This window comes from Eulemur rufifrons, chromosome 7, assembly GCF_041146395.1.
Source record: "Eulemur rufifrons isolate Redbay chromosome 7, OSU_ERuf_1, whole genome shotgun sequence".
Classification (NCBI taxonomy): Eukaryota; Metazoa; Chordata; class Mammalia; order Primates; family Lemuridae; genus Eulemur; species Eulemur rufifrons.
Window position 1 is genome coordinate 82,857,161 of NC_090989.1, and position 17,082 is coordinate 82,874,242.

The 17,082-nt window shown below is 43.4% G+C and overlaps 1 protein-coding gene across 1 annotated transcript in view; it reads right to left on the reverse strand.

Moving 5' to 3' along the window:
- The window catches only part of USP13 (ubiquitin specific peptidase 13), a 106,443-nt gene that overhangs the window by 21,210 nt on the left and 68,151 nt on the right, over window positions 1-17,082 (reverse strand). The window contains exons 11-15 of the mRNA XM_069472896.1: window positions 13,304-13,429; window positions 11,736-11,889; window positions 9,251-9,425; window positions 2,778-2,866; window positions 94-216 (exon numbers count right to left, since the gene is read on the reverse strand). Coding sequence (XP_069328997.1) covers window positions 94-216; window positions 2,778-2,866; window positions 9,251-9,425; window positions 11,736-11,889; window positions 13,304-13,429 — 667 coding nt within the window. The remainder of the gene's footprint in view (window positions 1-93; window positions 217-2,777; window positions 2,867-9,250; window positions 9,426-11,735; window positions 11,890-13,303; window positions 13,430-17,082) is intronic.

The window sequence follows — 17,082 nt, forward strand, 5'->3', positions numbered from 1 at the left end:
GGTGGTGGCAGCAACAGAGTGGTAGGAAAAAAGTGACTCTTCCTATTGAGGAGGTGGGCAGGTAGAGAACGTGGTCCTGGCAGGAGATGGTACCTTTTGAGTCATCAGGAATGACTATGGGGGGGCTGATGTCTGGAAGTTCCTCCTCTCCTGGCTGTAACCCCCTGGCTCGGAGATGGTTGATATCAAGTAGGTCTGGCATATCAATAGAAACATCTGCAAAATGACAGAGATTATATTAACTGGACTCTCCTAAAACCCATAATCACCTTATTATAAAACCAGCACTACTAACTCTACATACTTGTGTCTAGGAAGAGCTAAGGGATGCTCAGTTCCCTGTAATACAATGGTGGACCAGCAAATTCATCAAGACTGATTATATGTTAATTGAGAATTTGGGGAACATACAGCAGGTAGCAGGATTTCACATGTAACAAGAACAAATCAGTTAAGCCAGAAGTCAAAAACTGGCAGCCCATAGGCCACTTGCGACCCAGACACATTCTGTTGGATGTTTCAAAAATGTTGGCAATAAGGCCGGGCATGGTGGCTCATGCCTGTAATCCTAGCACTCTGGGAGGCCAAGGCAGGAGGATCACTTGAGCTTAGGAGTTCAAGACCAGCCTGAGCAACAGTTAGACTCTGTCTCTACAAAAAATAGAAAAACTAGCCAGGGATGGTGGCATGTGCCTGTAGTCCAAGCTACTCTGGAGGCTGAGGCAGGAGGATTGCTTGAGCCCAGGAGTTTGAGGTTGCAGTGAGCTACGATGATGCCCCTGCACTCTAGCCAGGGGGATGAGCGAGACGTTGTCCCAAAGAAAAAAAAAAATGTTGGCAACAAGTTCCAATTTTTAAATCAGAAGATTTCATTTAAAAATCTAGATGTCCAGGTTATTTTGAACAACATAAAGCTATAGCATATTCTCTTATGGTAACAACCTTCTAGAGCTGGTCTTCAGGTTCTACTCTGGACGATGCTGCCCTCTATAACAGTGTGACACAGATCCCACTGTTCCTTTCACATCCATGACCTGAGCATCACATTTGTGCTGTTCTGATCTCATAGTAATGTTTTTCTAATCCACGTCTTTATCCAAAGTGGGAATACTCAAGCAGGACCCAGATAGCTAGCTACATGTTTCTCATGCCCAGCCCACGCCTTTCATTTAGGTTGTTACCCTGTCCTGGCGAGGCATTTGAGTGTGCAACCCCTAGCTTACACCTTTTCTCAGGTCATGACAGGTACTGTGGATATTCTAACTAAGGTATTAAATAAAGAATGAAGTTTTAAAGAAATTAATTGAATCTCAAGTGTATTAGTCTTTGGACTACATTTTTTAACTTCTTGGCTCAGTTGTTATTGTGTTGATTTACTCAAATACAAAATTTATCAGTCTTATAATAGCCTGTCAAGATTTGGTACTACACATATTCAGATGAAACAACAAAAAATGGGTTCAAATGTTGGTACAGGATATGTCATTTGGGCTAGCAAACAAAACCCGAAAATACTGCCCCCCAAATCAGTTATGATGTCAGGTATGTATGTCCTATTTTAAAACAACCACCTAAAGAACAAAGCTTAGTTTAAAAAAATTAAATTTCAGGGGGGCCAGCAAAACCAAAGAAAAAGTCTGACCAACCAAATCAATACTATTGTTACTCAAGAGAAAAATTCAGGTTCATTAAAGAAAACTTTGAGGCTCCTTTAAATTCAGCAAATCAATGACACCCGATTCAATTTTTGGTCTTTTACAGAAATTCCAAGGGCAAAGAAAAATAAGAAAACTGTTTCCAAAGTAGTTCAAAGCCTTTAGAACAAGTCAGTTTTCTCTCTCAGGTACATTTCAGGTCCGTGGGAAAAAAGCCAGTGATCAGCATCCTGACCTCTGCCTCCTCTCTGCTCACAAAACCATTCTACAAGGAACCGCAAGGGTCTCCCGCAGAGTCAGTAACAGCCCAGCACAACTTCACGTGGCAAGCAGGTGCCATGGAACTACTAGTGCTGGGGGTTTCTAGAGGGTTCTGTACATTCTTCCACACCCCTGAGGACAACATAATAACATCCTTCATATTAGATCATAGTGGTAGAGAAAGGGTTTTTATGCGTTGTCTGGAAAATTAACTTCTAACAGTGGTCTAGGGCTTTTAAAATTAGCAAGAAGAAAGGCCAAATAAAACAAAAATCACACTCCTTTTTTGACTGCTTAATGCAACTGACTACTTCTATTTTATCACTGATAAAATTTGTATGATTTAAGTGCATGTCATTAGCCACAACTGCCTGCCTCAGAGGCGGAGGAGAGATGCTCAGAGGAGAGTATGTCTTCAACTACCTGCTACTCAAAGTTTGCCTTTGGACCAGCGGCACCAGCATCACCACATGGGAGCTTGTTAGAAACACAGAACCTCAGACCCATCTCAGACCTGCTGAATCAGCATCCGCATTTTACCAAGATCCCAGGTAATTTAATGCACGTTAAAGTTTGAGAACTGCTGTTTATTTGACAACGTAAGGATTCTGTTGTCACTCTCAGAATCCAGTCATTCCAGAACCCATTACTGAAGGGGTGGGTTAGCAGGTGGTAGTTTTTATTGTTGGTGCTTATCATATACTCTGATTCAAAAGAGTATATGATGGGAAAGGTGAGAATGGTGGAAAAAGAGTGAAATAGAACTGTTCGTGGCAGCCAACTACATGGGCTCTTTCACATGCCATGTTTTTTAAATGGCTAGTTTGATGTTTTAAGCAAAAGCATGCAAAAGATACCTACCAAATTTTTTGGGAACCCAGTCAAGACCAAAAGTGAACTTCTTTATCTGCACTACCAAGTATTCAGGGAATGAGGCAAAGCGAGATGTTCTGGGAAACACAAGGGGATATATCAATGAAACAAGCAATAAGAATTGTGAATACAGTTCATGAAGCATCATAAGCTTTGTCTGAGGCACACCTGGCTGTTCCAGGGACTGAACTGAAGAGGAGGAACACTCAAACACACACATATAGGTGACACACACTCACTCACTCCTGCCCATTTGTCCTGGCTTCTTCACAAGAAGAAAATGTTTAACGTAGGAGAATGTTGTGCCTTGAGAATGATTTGGGAGCCATTTCAAAATTAGTACTTGTACTTTGCTGTGACATTTTACATTTCTGAAAGTGCTTTTCAACCATTTATGTTTCTAAAATCCTTGCTAGAATTTAGTATATATATTTGTAAGTGTTTATGGGCATGCATGCATTATGCATCCATATGCAGGGTTTGGAAAAGCTCCCCAAGTGATCCTGAAACACCCCCACCTCCACTCCCACACAGAACCTCTACCATGAAAATACTACTGTACCTACATCCATGGTCACCTGGATCCTAGCGGAAGACATTAGATATTTTGGATGCTTACCGCATAATATATGGAGAGTGTATGTGTGTGTATGTATATACGTATGTGTATATATGGTAAGTATATAAAATATCTAAATCTGGGCCTTAAAGTTTAAAATTAATACTTATGAGCAATATCTTGAGTTCTCTTAAAACTTACAGAAAGGCTTAATTGCCTGGACTTAGATTTGACAATTTTATGAACAGACTGTTCAACTTGTACACCAAATTCATGCCCCCATTCCAGCTCACTCACTCGGCATTTATCATTTTGTTTTTAACCACCATTTCTATTTGATTGTCCATGTGGGTATGGTAGAAACATATAAAAAAGAAAGCAAGCTGTTGACAAGTATCACAGGTACCTTTTAAAATAAAAGATTCTAGAACACCCTCCCCCAGACCCCACTTTTCAAATCTAAGTCACTGCCTTCCAGGCGGCATGCATCGTCTCAGAATTCGGAAAACAAATGCAAGTGCATTGCTGCCCCCTAGCGTAGAAGAGAAGCCATTGTACAGAGCGCTGGACCAAAAAAAGAGTCGAAGGGTCTCGGATATGTCACTTCACTCACTCCAAATCTGGGCAAATCACTGACCCCCCCAGAGGCTCCGTTTTCACATCTACAATATGGATTTTTACCAATAATATCTACTTCCGGGGATGTGCAATGCTCATGAAATGATGTGAAACCATTTGCCACACTAGAAAGTAGTGCATTACATATACCTAAGTTATTAGGAACACTATTTTGTCAGGAAAGAGCTAGAATCCACGGAGCCTTGGACACTGAACTGGTCTGTCACTGACCTGTATTTTACCCCCAGGCAAGTTATTTAAACTCTTTGTATCTTAAATTCTTCAGCACAAGGTTGGTAGAAAGGCAAAGTCAATCACATAAAGGAGCTGTTCAGAAAACAGGAGCTTTATCATTCTATCAAATAGCAGCCTCGTCAGCCTATTATTGTCCTGCCTCACTCTCCAGAAATTATATTTTATATCTAATTAGGTTTTCCTATCTTCTGAGAAGCAGTAATAAACATCATTCTTATCTAAATGTTACCAAGTCTCAACTGCACCAAAAATCAACAAACTCCATCTGGTATTATGATATTTTCAACTAAAGTAAAATGTTACCTTTCTGCCCTCCTCTTCTTACCACATTAACTTAAAGTCTGGAAAACACATAACAGTGAAATCAACCAAAAGTCATCGGTAAATCAATAATTTCCAAAATATGATTCAGGAGCCCTGAGACTCTCGGAGCTGCCCCGTGGTCAGTACCTAGGTGAGATACCAGCCAGCGATACCCCGGGAGGGGCAGTGGAGGAACTTGAGGCTGGGTCGGGGATAACAACATACCACTTTGTTAGGGGTAGCTACCCACCTCAGAGTACTAGGAAGCAGGTTTAGATGGTGTCCACATTCTTTATTCATCTTTGTAACCTCTATAGAGTCTCAGGTAGAATCACACATGCAGTAACTGCTCAATATATATCTGTTCAAATCAATCTCAAAAGTAATACTCTTCATTTATTTATTGCAGTTTGGGACCATCGAGTTTGTTACTTAAATCCAGTAAAGGTATAAATTATGGTCTGCTTACTCTTTCATTCCTAAAAATTAACCCCAGAATTAAAATTTTTCTTGGAAAGCTATACATTTTTAATAAAGACCATTAGAATGTTAATTATTCAAAAAGGTCTAGATAGACTCATGGCAAATTTACTTCAAAGAGCTGTTGTAGGAATTAAATGAGTTAAGACAAAGTACTTAGAATAGGTCCTGACAAAATTATTGTGTTGTCTGTGACAACTTATTAACATTATTTAAGGCCGGGCGCGGTGGCTCACGCCTGTAATCCTAGCACTCTGGGAGGCCGAGGCGGGTGGATCGCTCGAGGTCAGGAGTTCGAGACCAGCCTGAGCAAGAGTGAGACCCCGTCGCTACTAAAAATAGAAAGAAATTATATGGACAACTAAAATATATATATACAAAAAATTAGCCGGGCATGGTGGCACATGCCTGTAGTCCCAGCTACTCGGGAGGCTGAGGCAGTAGGATCGCTTAAGCCCAGGAGTTTGAGGTTGCTGTGAGCTAGACTGACGCCACGGCACTCACTCCAGCCTGGGCAACAGAGTGAGACTCTGTCTCAAAAAAAAAAAAAAAAAAAAAAAAAAAAAAAAAAACATTATTTAAAATATATCAATTGTTCACTAACTACAATTAAGGCAAAAGTACCCTGAAGACTTGATTAAGAAAAAATATATAAACTGTACCTCTCCCTGACATTAATATTGTCTATTGTATTGAAAATCTGGCAAATAAAAAAAGACAATTCTACCCTTTCCACTAAATATGTCAAAAATATGATATAATAATCAACCACACTCAGATTATATAACCGAAGGCCAAAGAAAGGAGGAAAGATAAAGATAATAGTAATAACAATTGCATCATCTTATATTTACCCTGTGCCGGGCACTGTGCGAGGCTTATCTTGCTTAAGCCTTACCTCAGCCTTATAAAGGAAGTACTATTATTATCCCCCATTTACAGATAAGGAAACGGGGGCTTATGGAGGTAAGATCACTTGGCCAAGGTCACATACCAGTAAGCTCCACACTGAGCGTTCAAACACTGCCCACCTACCTAGAGTCTGTGCTCTGGAACCACACACCATGCTTCTCTCTTCATAAATAGCAGTTAAGCAAAACTCTCCCCCAGCAACCCTTAATCTGTGAGCTGAGCAAGGGCAGGAATTAGGTCTTGTTCCACCCATTGCCTACAATACGCTGGGTGAGCAGTAGCATTTGCTGGGTGAATGAACCTTTGAAACACTAATATTCTTCCCAGACGCAGTCTGCTCAGGATCATTTAGTGCAGGGGTCTTTATGTCTGGCCCATACACACCCAAGACCACCAAGATCTTTAGGGCACCTTTTGCCCCCTCCTGGTCTTTCAGGCTCCAGTTCTAACAAAACAAAAGTTCAAGGCCCCAAATTAACAAAATGTAGGCTGAGTCATGGCCTACATTGCGGGAAATAAAAATAAAAGATCTTTTAGAAATCCACTGAATTGGTTTCTGCAAAGGTGATATTTGAAACGTGATAAAGCATAATAAGGAATGAGCCAAGCTCCTGGGTGCAAGGATGAGCAAGCATGACAGGAGTGTGGGCTCCCATACAACCGGCACTAGGAGTTCACACCTGGAACCCAATCAGACCTGAACGAATCCCACGTCTGCCACTTACTGGCCAATCACTTCTTTTATTTCCTCATCTGTAAAATGAGAAAATAATGGTAACTGCCTCATACTACCAAGAAGATAAATATGACAACTGATGGAAGTGCTTAAATACATGGCAATAATAAATGTGCAATAAATGACAGTTGCTTTATTACCTTTAATATTGTTTTTTCTTTCCAAATATTGCTATTTTTTTTCCCACAAGGACCAGTTTCAATTACTTACAATTGTGATACACCCAGTACTAATTCTTTTCACGCATATAAAAGGTACATACAAGAGCATGCATATATACAGAGAAAAAGGAAAACAAACACGTTTAATATCTCCTTTGAAGGACTAAGGAAAACAGAAACCCCTTCTCAAGGAGTCCAGATAGTTATGTTAGCACTGCCTACAACTAAATATTTGGGAGCATCTGAGGAGAAATTCAGGTCAGCAAGCGTCATTGCTCCATTACAGACAGAAGGACGGTAGGTGGCGACTTTGCCCCAGGACAGAAGATAAGGTGGGAAGTGGACACAGGAGAAGAATCAAGATCTGACCACTAGTCCTGGGCCCAGAGAATCTGTCTGCGGAAAGTTAATGCCTCCCAGCTCCACCTTAAAGATGGGCCTTTTCCAAATGTTGAGAAGGCTCCCCCCGGGCAGGGAACAGGCAGACAGAGGCAGGCCCAGAGAGTATGTCACAGCCTGCACTTCTAAGAAATCAGGCCACTTTTCTGAAGAGCAGAAAGGGGCAGCCACAGGAAGGGTAGATGAAGCCCACCCCCACTCTGCAGCTCACACTTGGCACTGGGGGCTTCCTAGGCTTCCAGGCCCCAGAATCACCTTCCACCTCCCAAAGATAATCAGAACAAAAGCACAAACAGAAAATGATAAATGTTTAAGGAATCTTCAACCCATTGTCAATGATTAAAGAAATCGTTTCCACCACTATCAGAGTGTGTAGATTTCTAACTGCCCAAAGATGTCTCCTAGTGGCAATGAAGTGTATCGCTCACATTTATTACTAACACTTCAACTCACCAACTGTTATCTGCAAAGACATACACACACCCCCACACGTGCACACATGAACATATGCACACATGTAAACACACAATACATACAAACACCCACGCACCACAGCTGAGCAATCCTAGCACGAAAACTTACCCCAAAATGAACAACTGATAACTGAATGAACTACTATTAATCTTTCTTTGGATATAGAGCTTTTTAAAAATTATTTTAAGAAAATATGGCTTTTTTTAAGTGTTTGAAATAAATTGGTTTTGCTTTACCATTTTTAACAAATGAAGTCTATAATCTTCAACAAAGCAGAAATCTGAAGGATGGATTTCACAGAGAATAAATGATTTAGGTTTGACTGATATTTGATGTTGTAGTGAAAACAGCCAGCTCTTTCATCCTTTACTCACCTTTACCATTGACCCAGAGCTCCACCTGAGCCTTGAAGAAAAGTGGCCAAAGAATATCTAAAAGTAGTGAAAATTCCTAGAGCCAAACTTTCAGACCTCCCTTCATTTTATGCACTACAAGCACTTCTTTCCCAATTAAGTACAGCAATATAAAGTGTGTTGACAAAGACTCAACTGTATCAAATGAACTAAGATGTCAAGTAAAGAAAAAAAAAATTATATATACATAACAACCAGCCTCACGGTGTGAAAACAGGACATCTCCTGAGCAAACCCTGAGCAGCTCATTTGAGCCATGCTCAGGAGCCCTTAAGTCCACTTTGAGATGCCCCAAGACTCCTAGTCTCCAAGTAGGAACAGAGTCAACCAAGTTCTAGACCAAATCTTTAATTATGAAATTAAAATATATCACAATCGGCCGGGCGCGGTGGCTCACGCCTGTAATCCTAGCACTCTGGGAGGCCGAGGCGGGTGGATCGCTCAAGGTCAGGAGTTCGAGACTAGCCTGAGCAAGAGCGAGACCCCGTCTCTACTAAAAATAGAAAAAAATTATATGGACAACTAAAAATATATATATAGAAAAATTAGCCGGGCATAGTGGCGCATGCCTGTAGTCCCAGCTACTCGGGAGGCTGAGGCAGGAGGATCGCTTGAGCCCAGGAGTTTGAGGTTGCTGTGAGCTAGGCTGACGCCATGGCACTCACTCTAGCCTGAGCAACAAAGTGAGACTCTGTCTCAAAAAAAATAAAATAAAATAAAATAAAATAAATCACAATGGGGTTTAAATACTGAAGTCTGCGTTAAGTATTTTTGTAATTTCTTCATTAATAACATTCTTGGTATTTGGGGGTAGGGGGTGTTTCTTGGCTGTACCCTGTTGGTAAAGAAGAGAGAGAGACAGAGAAAGAGAGAAAAGCAAATTCCCTACAGAGGATAAACCACAACCTTATATTTTAAAAAAAGGACACCCCCCTCCCTAGCACATAATATAAATCACAAGCCTGTTTTATTAGACAGGTCTCACAAGTGAAGTCAATGACCGTTAGGGTGTATGAATCATAATCCCATCCCACACACATGAGCAAGCACACACAGACTCATACAATACCCGGCCACCTTTCCCCGACCCCTGTCCCCACCTCTCCAAGCCCCTCCTCACCTCATTGGCACCACACCGCACACACACTTACTTCACACCCGCAGACTTCGCTTGTAGGGCGCTGCTCCAGAAATCATCAACATTTTCTGGTTCAGAAAAGGCCTGAAGGCAGGCACTAAACGGTATCTTGGCACGAACCAACTCGGGAAGGGGTCTTCCGTTTGCTTCTGCTTCCCTTCTCGTCAATTCATAAGCAATCAGTTCATCTGAGTAAAAGAGTAAATGAATGACCTCACAACCACTCTTATCTTTTAGAAACGAAAAACACCCTCTTTGGACACCCCGAAGGCTTCTGGTCTGGGCCAGGTTTGCTCACTTGTTTCCCTTCACAGAGTCACAGAAGGCCTGAAAGGCTATTCTCGGGCTGTCTTCAGAGCTGCACTGACAGGCAACACGGAGCCAGTCACATCTTTTTGCCTGTTCCCCTCTGAGACTAGCAGGAGGCCCTGTGAGCCCGGGTGAGAGGTTCAGACCATGCGCCAACATAAATGCACATGAACTTGGTCTTTCATTTGTCCAAAGGTCAAGCCTGGGATTATTCAAACACCATCCTCCAAATACAAAGCCTTCACATCAGAGAATTTTATAGCTGAAAGAGATCCGAGGGTTCACCTCTTCCCAGGCCCTTCACTGCCTTGCTGAGTGAACTGAGGCCCAAGGTCAAAACCAGTCAATCACTGACAAAGCTGAACTTATAACCCTGGCCAGCACTCCCTCTGCTACCCTACAGATGAGGCCAGAAAGGGATGCTAAGGAGTGTCAAGAGATCAAGTTTTGCCAATGATGAGACACATACACACACACACACACAAAAGTAACAAAAACATTCCTGTTAACTTTAAGCTGTTTTAAAATAAAATGATCAAGGGGGGGAAAAAACAGATAAAAGCAAAAAGAACTACCACTGCGCTCCCTGTCAGGAACAGACCCAGTGTTACACATTTTCCGATTCTGTTCCACCAGCAGCTATGATTAGAGGTCATAGGTCCCACAGAGTGTGGGGCCAAGGAGGAGGATAAATATAGGACTGTAGTGATCCACCATTACACATCTCGTGATACCAACCACCACTGCTGAGACCCCAGCTATCAGGGCTACCCACCTCGAAGGCCTCTCTGTACTATCCCCACTCAGCTGATTAAATATTAAGGGAAAAAGAAATGAACAGGCCATGAACCTGCCAAAAGTCAGCAGATCTGCTCCTGGAAACCTATAGTCAAAATTTTGAATGGATTTTGAATGGCCTTTCTGGTCATTTCTTTTGTATTTCACACACTCCACCCCCGGCCAATCACTCCTGATTTATTAATCTGTAAGTACTCTTATGCAATATGTGTTTTCCTGAACATACCTGAATATGCTTTTAAAATTCATTCCCCAGTCCACAGTTTATGATATACTTATATATAGGGTGCTAACATTAGGTGTTCCCAGCAATCGACTTCCAGAGACTAAATTATAAATCTCCTTTCTGGAAAAAATAGTCACCACTCATAAATTATAAATAGTGAGTGAAAGAAGATCTTAGAACTGAGCACAACATGTAAGTCGGTATCCCCGAGGTGGGAAAGGAAAGCAATTAAGCCTAGTTCTAAAAAGGAAACAAACCACAGACCCCACTCCCTTATTTCTGCCGTATATAATAGATAAGAATTTGAAAACTGGTCAAAAGCCACATGAGCTTATAGAAAATGGAAATCATTTCATCTTAACATCATCATAATCATCACTTTCCAATTGGCATAATAAATTGATCAATTCCCCCCAGAAAAAGAGGAAAAAAGGCCACCCAGGGAGTTGTTGAACTTCATAAAAATGACCAGTTCACAGGAGACAAGCAATCTAGCCCTTTTCTGCTTCTAAGATGTTAATTCAAAGAAATACCATTTGTCCAGTTAGCCTGGGAAGAACTAGATTAGTCTGATGGAAGAAGAAAGAACCTTCCCCTGAGAACCCAGCGTTGCTGCCACACCTCTGCCTCCTTCTCTCTTCTGAAGTCCACAGGCCCTTCTAAGGGGCTTTGCGCCTACAAAGAGCCCTGTCACAGTTTATCTCCCAGGAGAGGAATCTTAAATACTCAGTTGCCAAAGCTGGACGACTTCAAGAGACCTCTGCTCAAATGTCTAACTTCAAAAAATGCAGTTCTGGCCATTTCCCTAGGACTTATATAGCACAACTTATAAATGATGCTGTTAAACAATCTTCTAAATATATCATTACCAATAATTGCCCCAAAATTATGCTGACTCCAAACCAACTAGTTGGTCAAACTTATAGGCAGGGAAGTAGGTTCCGTCCATAAAAACCTCCATAAAACCTGTGATGCATTTGATTTTTCTCAAGAGAAAGTCACATGGGGACTAAGGAACGATGAAAACAGATGTGCAAACCAGACATCGTCTTGGCTGGGTCTGCTCCTGATACAACTTCTCAGTGACTAAACCGTATTATCGCCGATTAGAGGGTTTTCCCACATGAAGACACACATTGCTAATTTCCCAGTTTGAAATTGTTACCCTTGTTGGTTGCTGCCTCCATGGCCACAGGTAGCTGCATCAGGTAATCCACCCTCTCCGTGTAGCGAACTTTTCTGGTCTGACAGCACTGAATACGTTCTTCCACCAAAAAACGAAAAACATCACTCGGGTTTTCTGAGCCGATGCGGTTCCTCTGAAGATTGGATTACATCAGGTTAGTAAATGTATGAATATTAGGCCATTAAAAATTGGCATAAAATCAACTATAAATCTGGTGTAAAGATGCAACTTTGCTAAACATTTCCTCTGGGCATGCCAGTTCACTGGCGTACTTTAATAGCAAAACACTGGAATTTATCTAAAGTCCAAATAAAATATAATTCATCGTGTGAATTAATGTTACAATATTATTAAATTAAAAATTGGCCGGGCACGGTGGCTCACGCCTATAATCCTAGCACTCTGGGAGGCCAAGGCGGGTGGATTACTCAAGGTCAGGAGTTCGAGACCAGCCTGAGCAAGAACGAGACCCCGTCTCTACTAAAAATAGAAAGAAATTATCTGGCCAACTAAAAATATATATAGAAAAAATTAGCCGGGCATGGTGGCGCATGCCTGTCGTCCCAGCTACTCGGGAGGCTGAGGCAGGAGGATCGCTTAAGCCCAGGAGTTTGAGGTTGCAGTGAGCTAGGCTGACGCCACGGCACTCACTCTAGCCTGGGCAACAGAGCGAGACTCTGTCTCAAAAGAAAAAAAAAAATCATGGGAGAGGGACGGACATAGATGGAATGAGGAGAAAGGAGAAGGAAATAATGCAAGAGAAAGGGGAGAAAATAAAGGAATGCCCTGGAAAAATAAAGACATGTATGATATGATTCTATAAATCAGTTCATGTGAAGTAAATACAAATAAAAAAGAAATCATGCTATATTAGCATATGTAATGATGCGGCAAAACACTCACAACAGGGTAAGCGCAAGCACCGCTTACAGCACAGCACACAGGGAATGACCGTGACCTGGGCGGTGACTGGCCGGGCAGAGGCAGCAAGTGCACCCTGGTTGTGGGAGTTGGTATTATAAGGGATTTTGATTTTCTCCTTTGCATTTTCTATATTTTCCACAAACAACACTGTTGTAATCAGGAAAAAAATGTTTTTAAGGGGGAAAAAAGCCTTTATTCAGGAATTCTCAGTGGCTTTTAAAAACCACAGCATTTAATACGATTTGATTCTGCTGTGAGCACAGCGTGACCATCTCTGAGCAGTGGCAGGAGGACACCAAATACCACACAGGGCTCTCAAGTAGCTTTGTCACCGAGACCAGGGGAAAAAAGGTGAGTGAAATAACTAACAACCTCTCCTGTAACGTGTACAGATTAAAAGGAGCACAGAAAGATGCACATGTGTCTGGAAAGCAGGGAGTGGTCACAGCAAGTGGGCTGAGCAGAGACAGCCTCCAAGAAACCAATTCTGAACCCACTTCAATGGGGAGAGACTGGGGTTAGAATACAGGCGGGGGGGCGTTCTGGTCAAGCCACTGTGGCACAGGGAGCTGGGCACACTCCTTACAGCCCCTCTGAGCACTTGTGAAAACTGACTTACTCACCTCTACTAGATTCACCAGGTGCAAGAAGAACTCCTGTGCATCTTGCTGTCTGTTAGAGGAGAATTCCGGGTGGCTCTTGCTTACAAAGGCCTTAAACATGCGTGGAGAGATTCCATTTTGTTGAGGCTAAATTATAAAAATAAAATCGATTTACAATACTTTCAAACATATTAACAGCCCTAAGTGGCAAGCAGAGCAGGGCTTATCATAAACCCCATTTTTCAGATGACAAATTTGAAGCCCAAAGAGGGTAAATAATGATAACGGCTGACAGTAACTGGACATTTAAGTGTGTACCAGGCCCTGCACTATGAACCTCACGAAGCACAGGATGGGACTCTTCTGGTGACTCAAGACTAAGGACAATGGGTGATAAACACCCCACTTTCTAAAGACAGGCTCTTAACCCATCCTTGCAGGACTTGCCACATGGTGGCCAATGTCACAGCCCATTTCAGAGCAGGCTAGAGACTCGTTAAGGGAGGAAGGGCCCTCTGAAGGAAGTTGCAGGGGAAGAGAGCTCCACAGCATTTCCCCTTCCCTCCCCATGAGGGTACAGGAGAGAACCGCTGGTAAAGCACAGCTCGCAAGTACTCGCAAGAAAGGGCAATGGCGTTGCCCCACCCGGGGAACCACTGCTGAGCTGCTCGAGCTCATGGAACCCCCCCCCCTGCACTGTTTCTGGACCAGAGCACAGGGAGTTCCCAGGAGCTGTGGGGAGTGGGGGGCCCTGTCCCCCACCTGGAGAAGCAGAAGGAGGCTGACTGCAGCTGCCAGGAAGGCAGTGTGGGAAGAGCAGGCAGCAGGGACAACTCTGGCAGGACAAGGATGTTGGATTTTCCCAGGACCTAAAAGAATAGCTCAGAAGGACCCTGCAGAAGGAGGTGGGCTGTCCGCCAGCCGATGATGCTCGGGTTGGGGAGCAGGTAGAGGTTACAGAGGTCAGCTGGACATGGCATCAGGGAAAGGTACTGTAAGGTCCCTGAGGCTGGGGTGACAGGGGGTAGGGGGAGCGGGCGGGGGGGGGCAGGCAGCTCTCCAGAACTGCTAATGCGTGGCCATAACAGAGAACACATGGCAGCCAACAGGGAGCCAAAAGGCGCCGGTTAAGTGAAGATTCTGCCCAAGTGAAGATTCTGCCAGTTCTCTCATCTCCCCATCCACTGGCCTTTGGCGGGAGGAGCCAAAAGAAGGTGGAAGGAGGCCAAGAGGTGGAGCAAGGATTAAAAAAAGAACCAGGACACGGGTGCTAGCCCTTCACACTCCTGTTTTCTCAGACTCCTGAGCTTGGAAGAAGAGAGAAGCAGTAAACTGGCCCTGATGTGAACTGGCCTTTTTCATACTGGCAATCTAAAGGAAATCACTGGAAATCTAAATCTGTCTACGATGCTCTGAAAAGGCAGGGCGGGAAGATTCCACATCACCTTTCGTGACGGAGTGAGCACCTGGTAAAGCTGCTTCCTGGGGGCTCCCTCCCAGTGCAGCCCAGCTGACAACCTCATTAACACTCACAATAACCTAGGAAGTAGGCACTGCTCTTATCCCACCTGGGGGAACTGAGACAGGCAGAGAAATGCCAGATAGGTCTTTCAACTCAAAGTGGTCTTAAGGACCCAACTGTCCTGCAGCTAACACAGCAGAACCAGAATGGACTCCAGGTTCGGCTCAGAACTCGAGTTCCTTTGCAGCAAAAAAAAGAAGTAGGCCCTGAGGTACACACTAGCACTCAGCAAAACAAACCTCACCTTGTCAGCCAGCCAAAGAAGTAATTCATGAAATCCTCTCTGCAAATGCTGTGGCTGCTACCCACTCACTTTTCCATAAAGCCTCCCCTTGCTCAGCTTCCAGGCCACATTCTTCTCCTCTGAAGTCCAGAGCACAAACTGCCTTCTAGCTAATACTTTGACCTCCAGGCTGTTTCCGGCTCATCTCCACAGCCCTAGCAGGTAGAGGCCATGTCTCACACCTCTGAGTTCTCATGGACATCCAGGTCAATGCCTGTGGTCTGGGGGCCATGACAGGTTTGCAGAATCGCACAGTTGGATGCCGCAGGTATGACAAAATTCTTTTATCTGACTCCCTGAGGCCAAGTGGCAGCTCTCTATATAACATCTCTCCAATGCACATGTTCTAAGCAATGTTTTCTAATAAAAATCCAATGAATTTTCCTGTCTTGCTGAAAACATATCTGGTCTAGTCATCTAGTATTTACTGACTGCCTATTTCATGCAGAGCACTATTGGGGATTCTGCCCTCCAGGAGCTTACAGACAACAGAGGAGATGAGAGACACACGCATCTATAAGAAATGTTAGGGAACTACAGAGGGCCCGAATCAGTGCTGGTAGCTCACGAGGAATTCCCCCAGGTGGCAGCATTTGGGCACCTGTGGACTCGGAACCTATATACAGATGACCAGCTTACACACATACGTGGCTTTAGTTGTGCTGCCACTGCCAGGGGAAGAGCAATTTATACCTGACAATTAATTTTACTACCTGTATATACACCTCCTAAAAACTATGTAGAAGTTGTAACTTTCCTCACTCACAGTGCTGATGTGTGTCCACGTAGGATCAGCTGACACAAGCATGCGATCAGTCACAATGCCTTAGCTTCGTATCATGCGTCACATTTATGCATTTATTCAACGGATATTTACTGAGTGCTATAAAATGTCAGGCACAATTCCAGGTGCTTGGATGAATACTTACGAGGTGCCAGGAACCATTCTGAACATTTTATATGTGTATTTTGCTTAACTCACCCAACCCCATGAAGTGATGATTATTATTATGTCCACTTGACAGATGAGGAAAGTGAGGCACAGAAGTGTTAAGGAACTGGTACAGGGTCAAATAGCTAGAAAAGTCTCTCTGCTCCCTCCCCCTAGTGGCCTAATGCTGTTGCTGGTACACAAGTGCCTACACATCATCTCCAAAGTCCCTGAGTCCATCCTACTAGTTGCCAAAAAGAGAAGACAACATGTCTCAGCATTTGGGTTAGCTTTCTTGCCCACATACCTCTAGGGACAACATCACAGGCCAGTCCAGCAATTAAGTCTCCACTCTCCACAGTATGGAGGCACCACTTGCAATGAATCTTTTCACATTTGTGCATTTTTGTTTAGGCATTCATATAAGCATGCATTCACTGCCTGTTGCCAATGGTGTTATTTCTTACAAGCTGTGATTCCTGCTTGGTGTGGCTGCCAGTCCCCAGCACTCACCACAGAAAGAAGCTGCTTTGGAAAGTTTATCAAGTCAGTAGGTTCTACAAGGCTTGCTGCCACTTTGTGCCATAGTATGGTCATATAACCGGGAGGAGTTTCAGCAGAGACTACAACAAACACCACAAACTCAGCCTGCCTGCGCTTGGACTGTGGCCCAGCCTCATTCATTCCCCTCCCGCACCTCTTCCTGTTTTGTACCCATTTCATGTCTTTGTTTTCCTTCAACTGACTTTACTTAATCCTTTGCTCAAAAGTCAAGCCATTGCTTGAGAATTGTTGCTCATTGAGAAGTTATTTGAAAAAGCTTCTTAACGGGAGAGATGCTATCTCTTCCTCTCCACCTCACACTGCAGACTTGAGGTTCACAGCTGGGTTGGAGCATTTTAGCTCAAACTCAGCTACTCTGCTTAATGCCTTGATCACCAGCTGGCCCCCTCTGCCTACCCATGCCCCACAGCCATTCTACCTTTGATTTCGGAGGGAAGGTCTTATTCATTCCCATGCTCAACTATTACTACGATCACCTCTCATCTAGGCATAAAATCGGG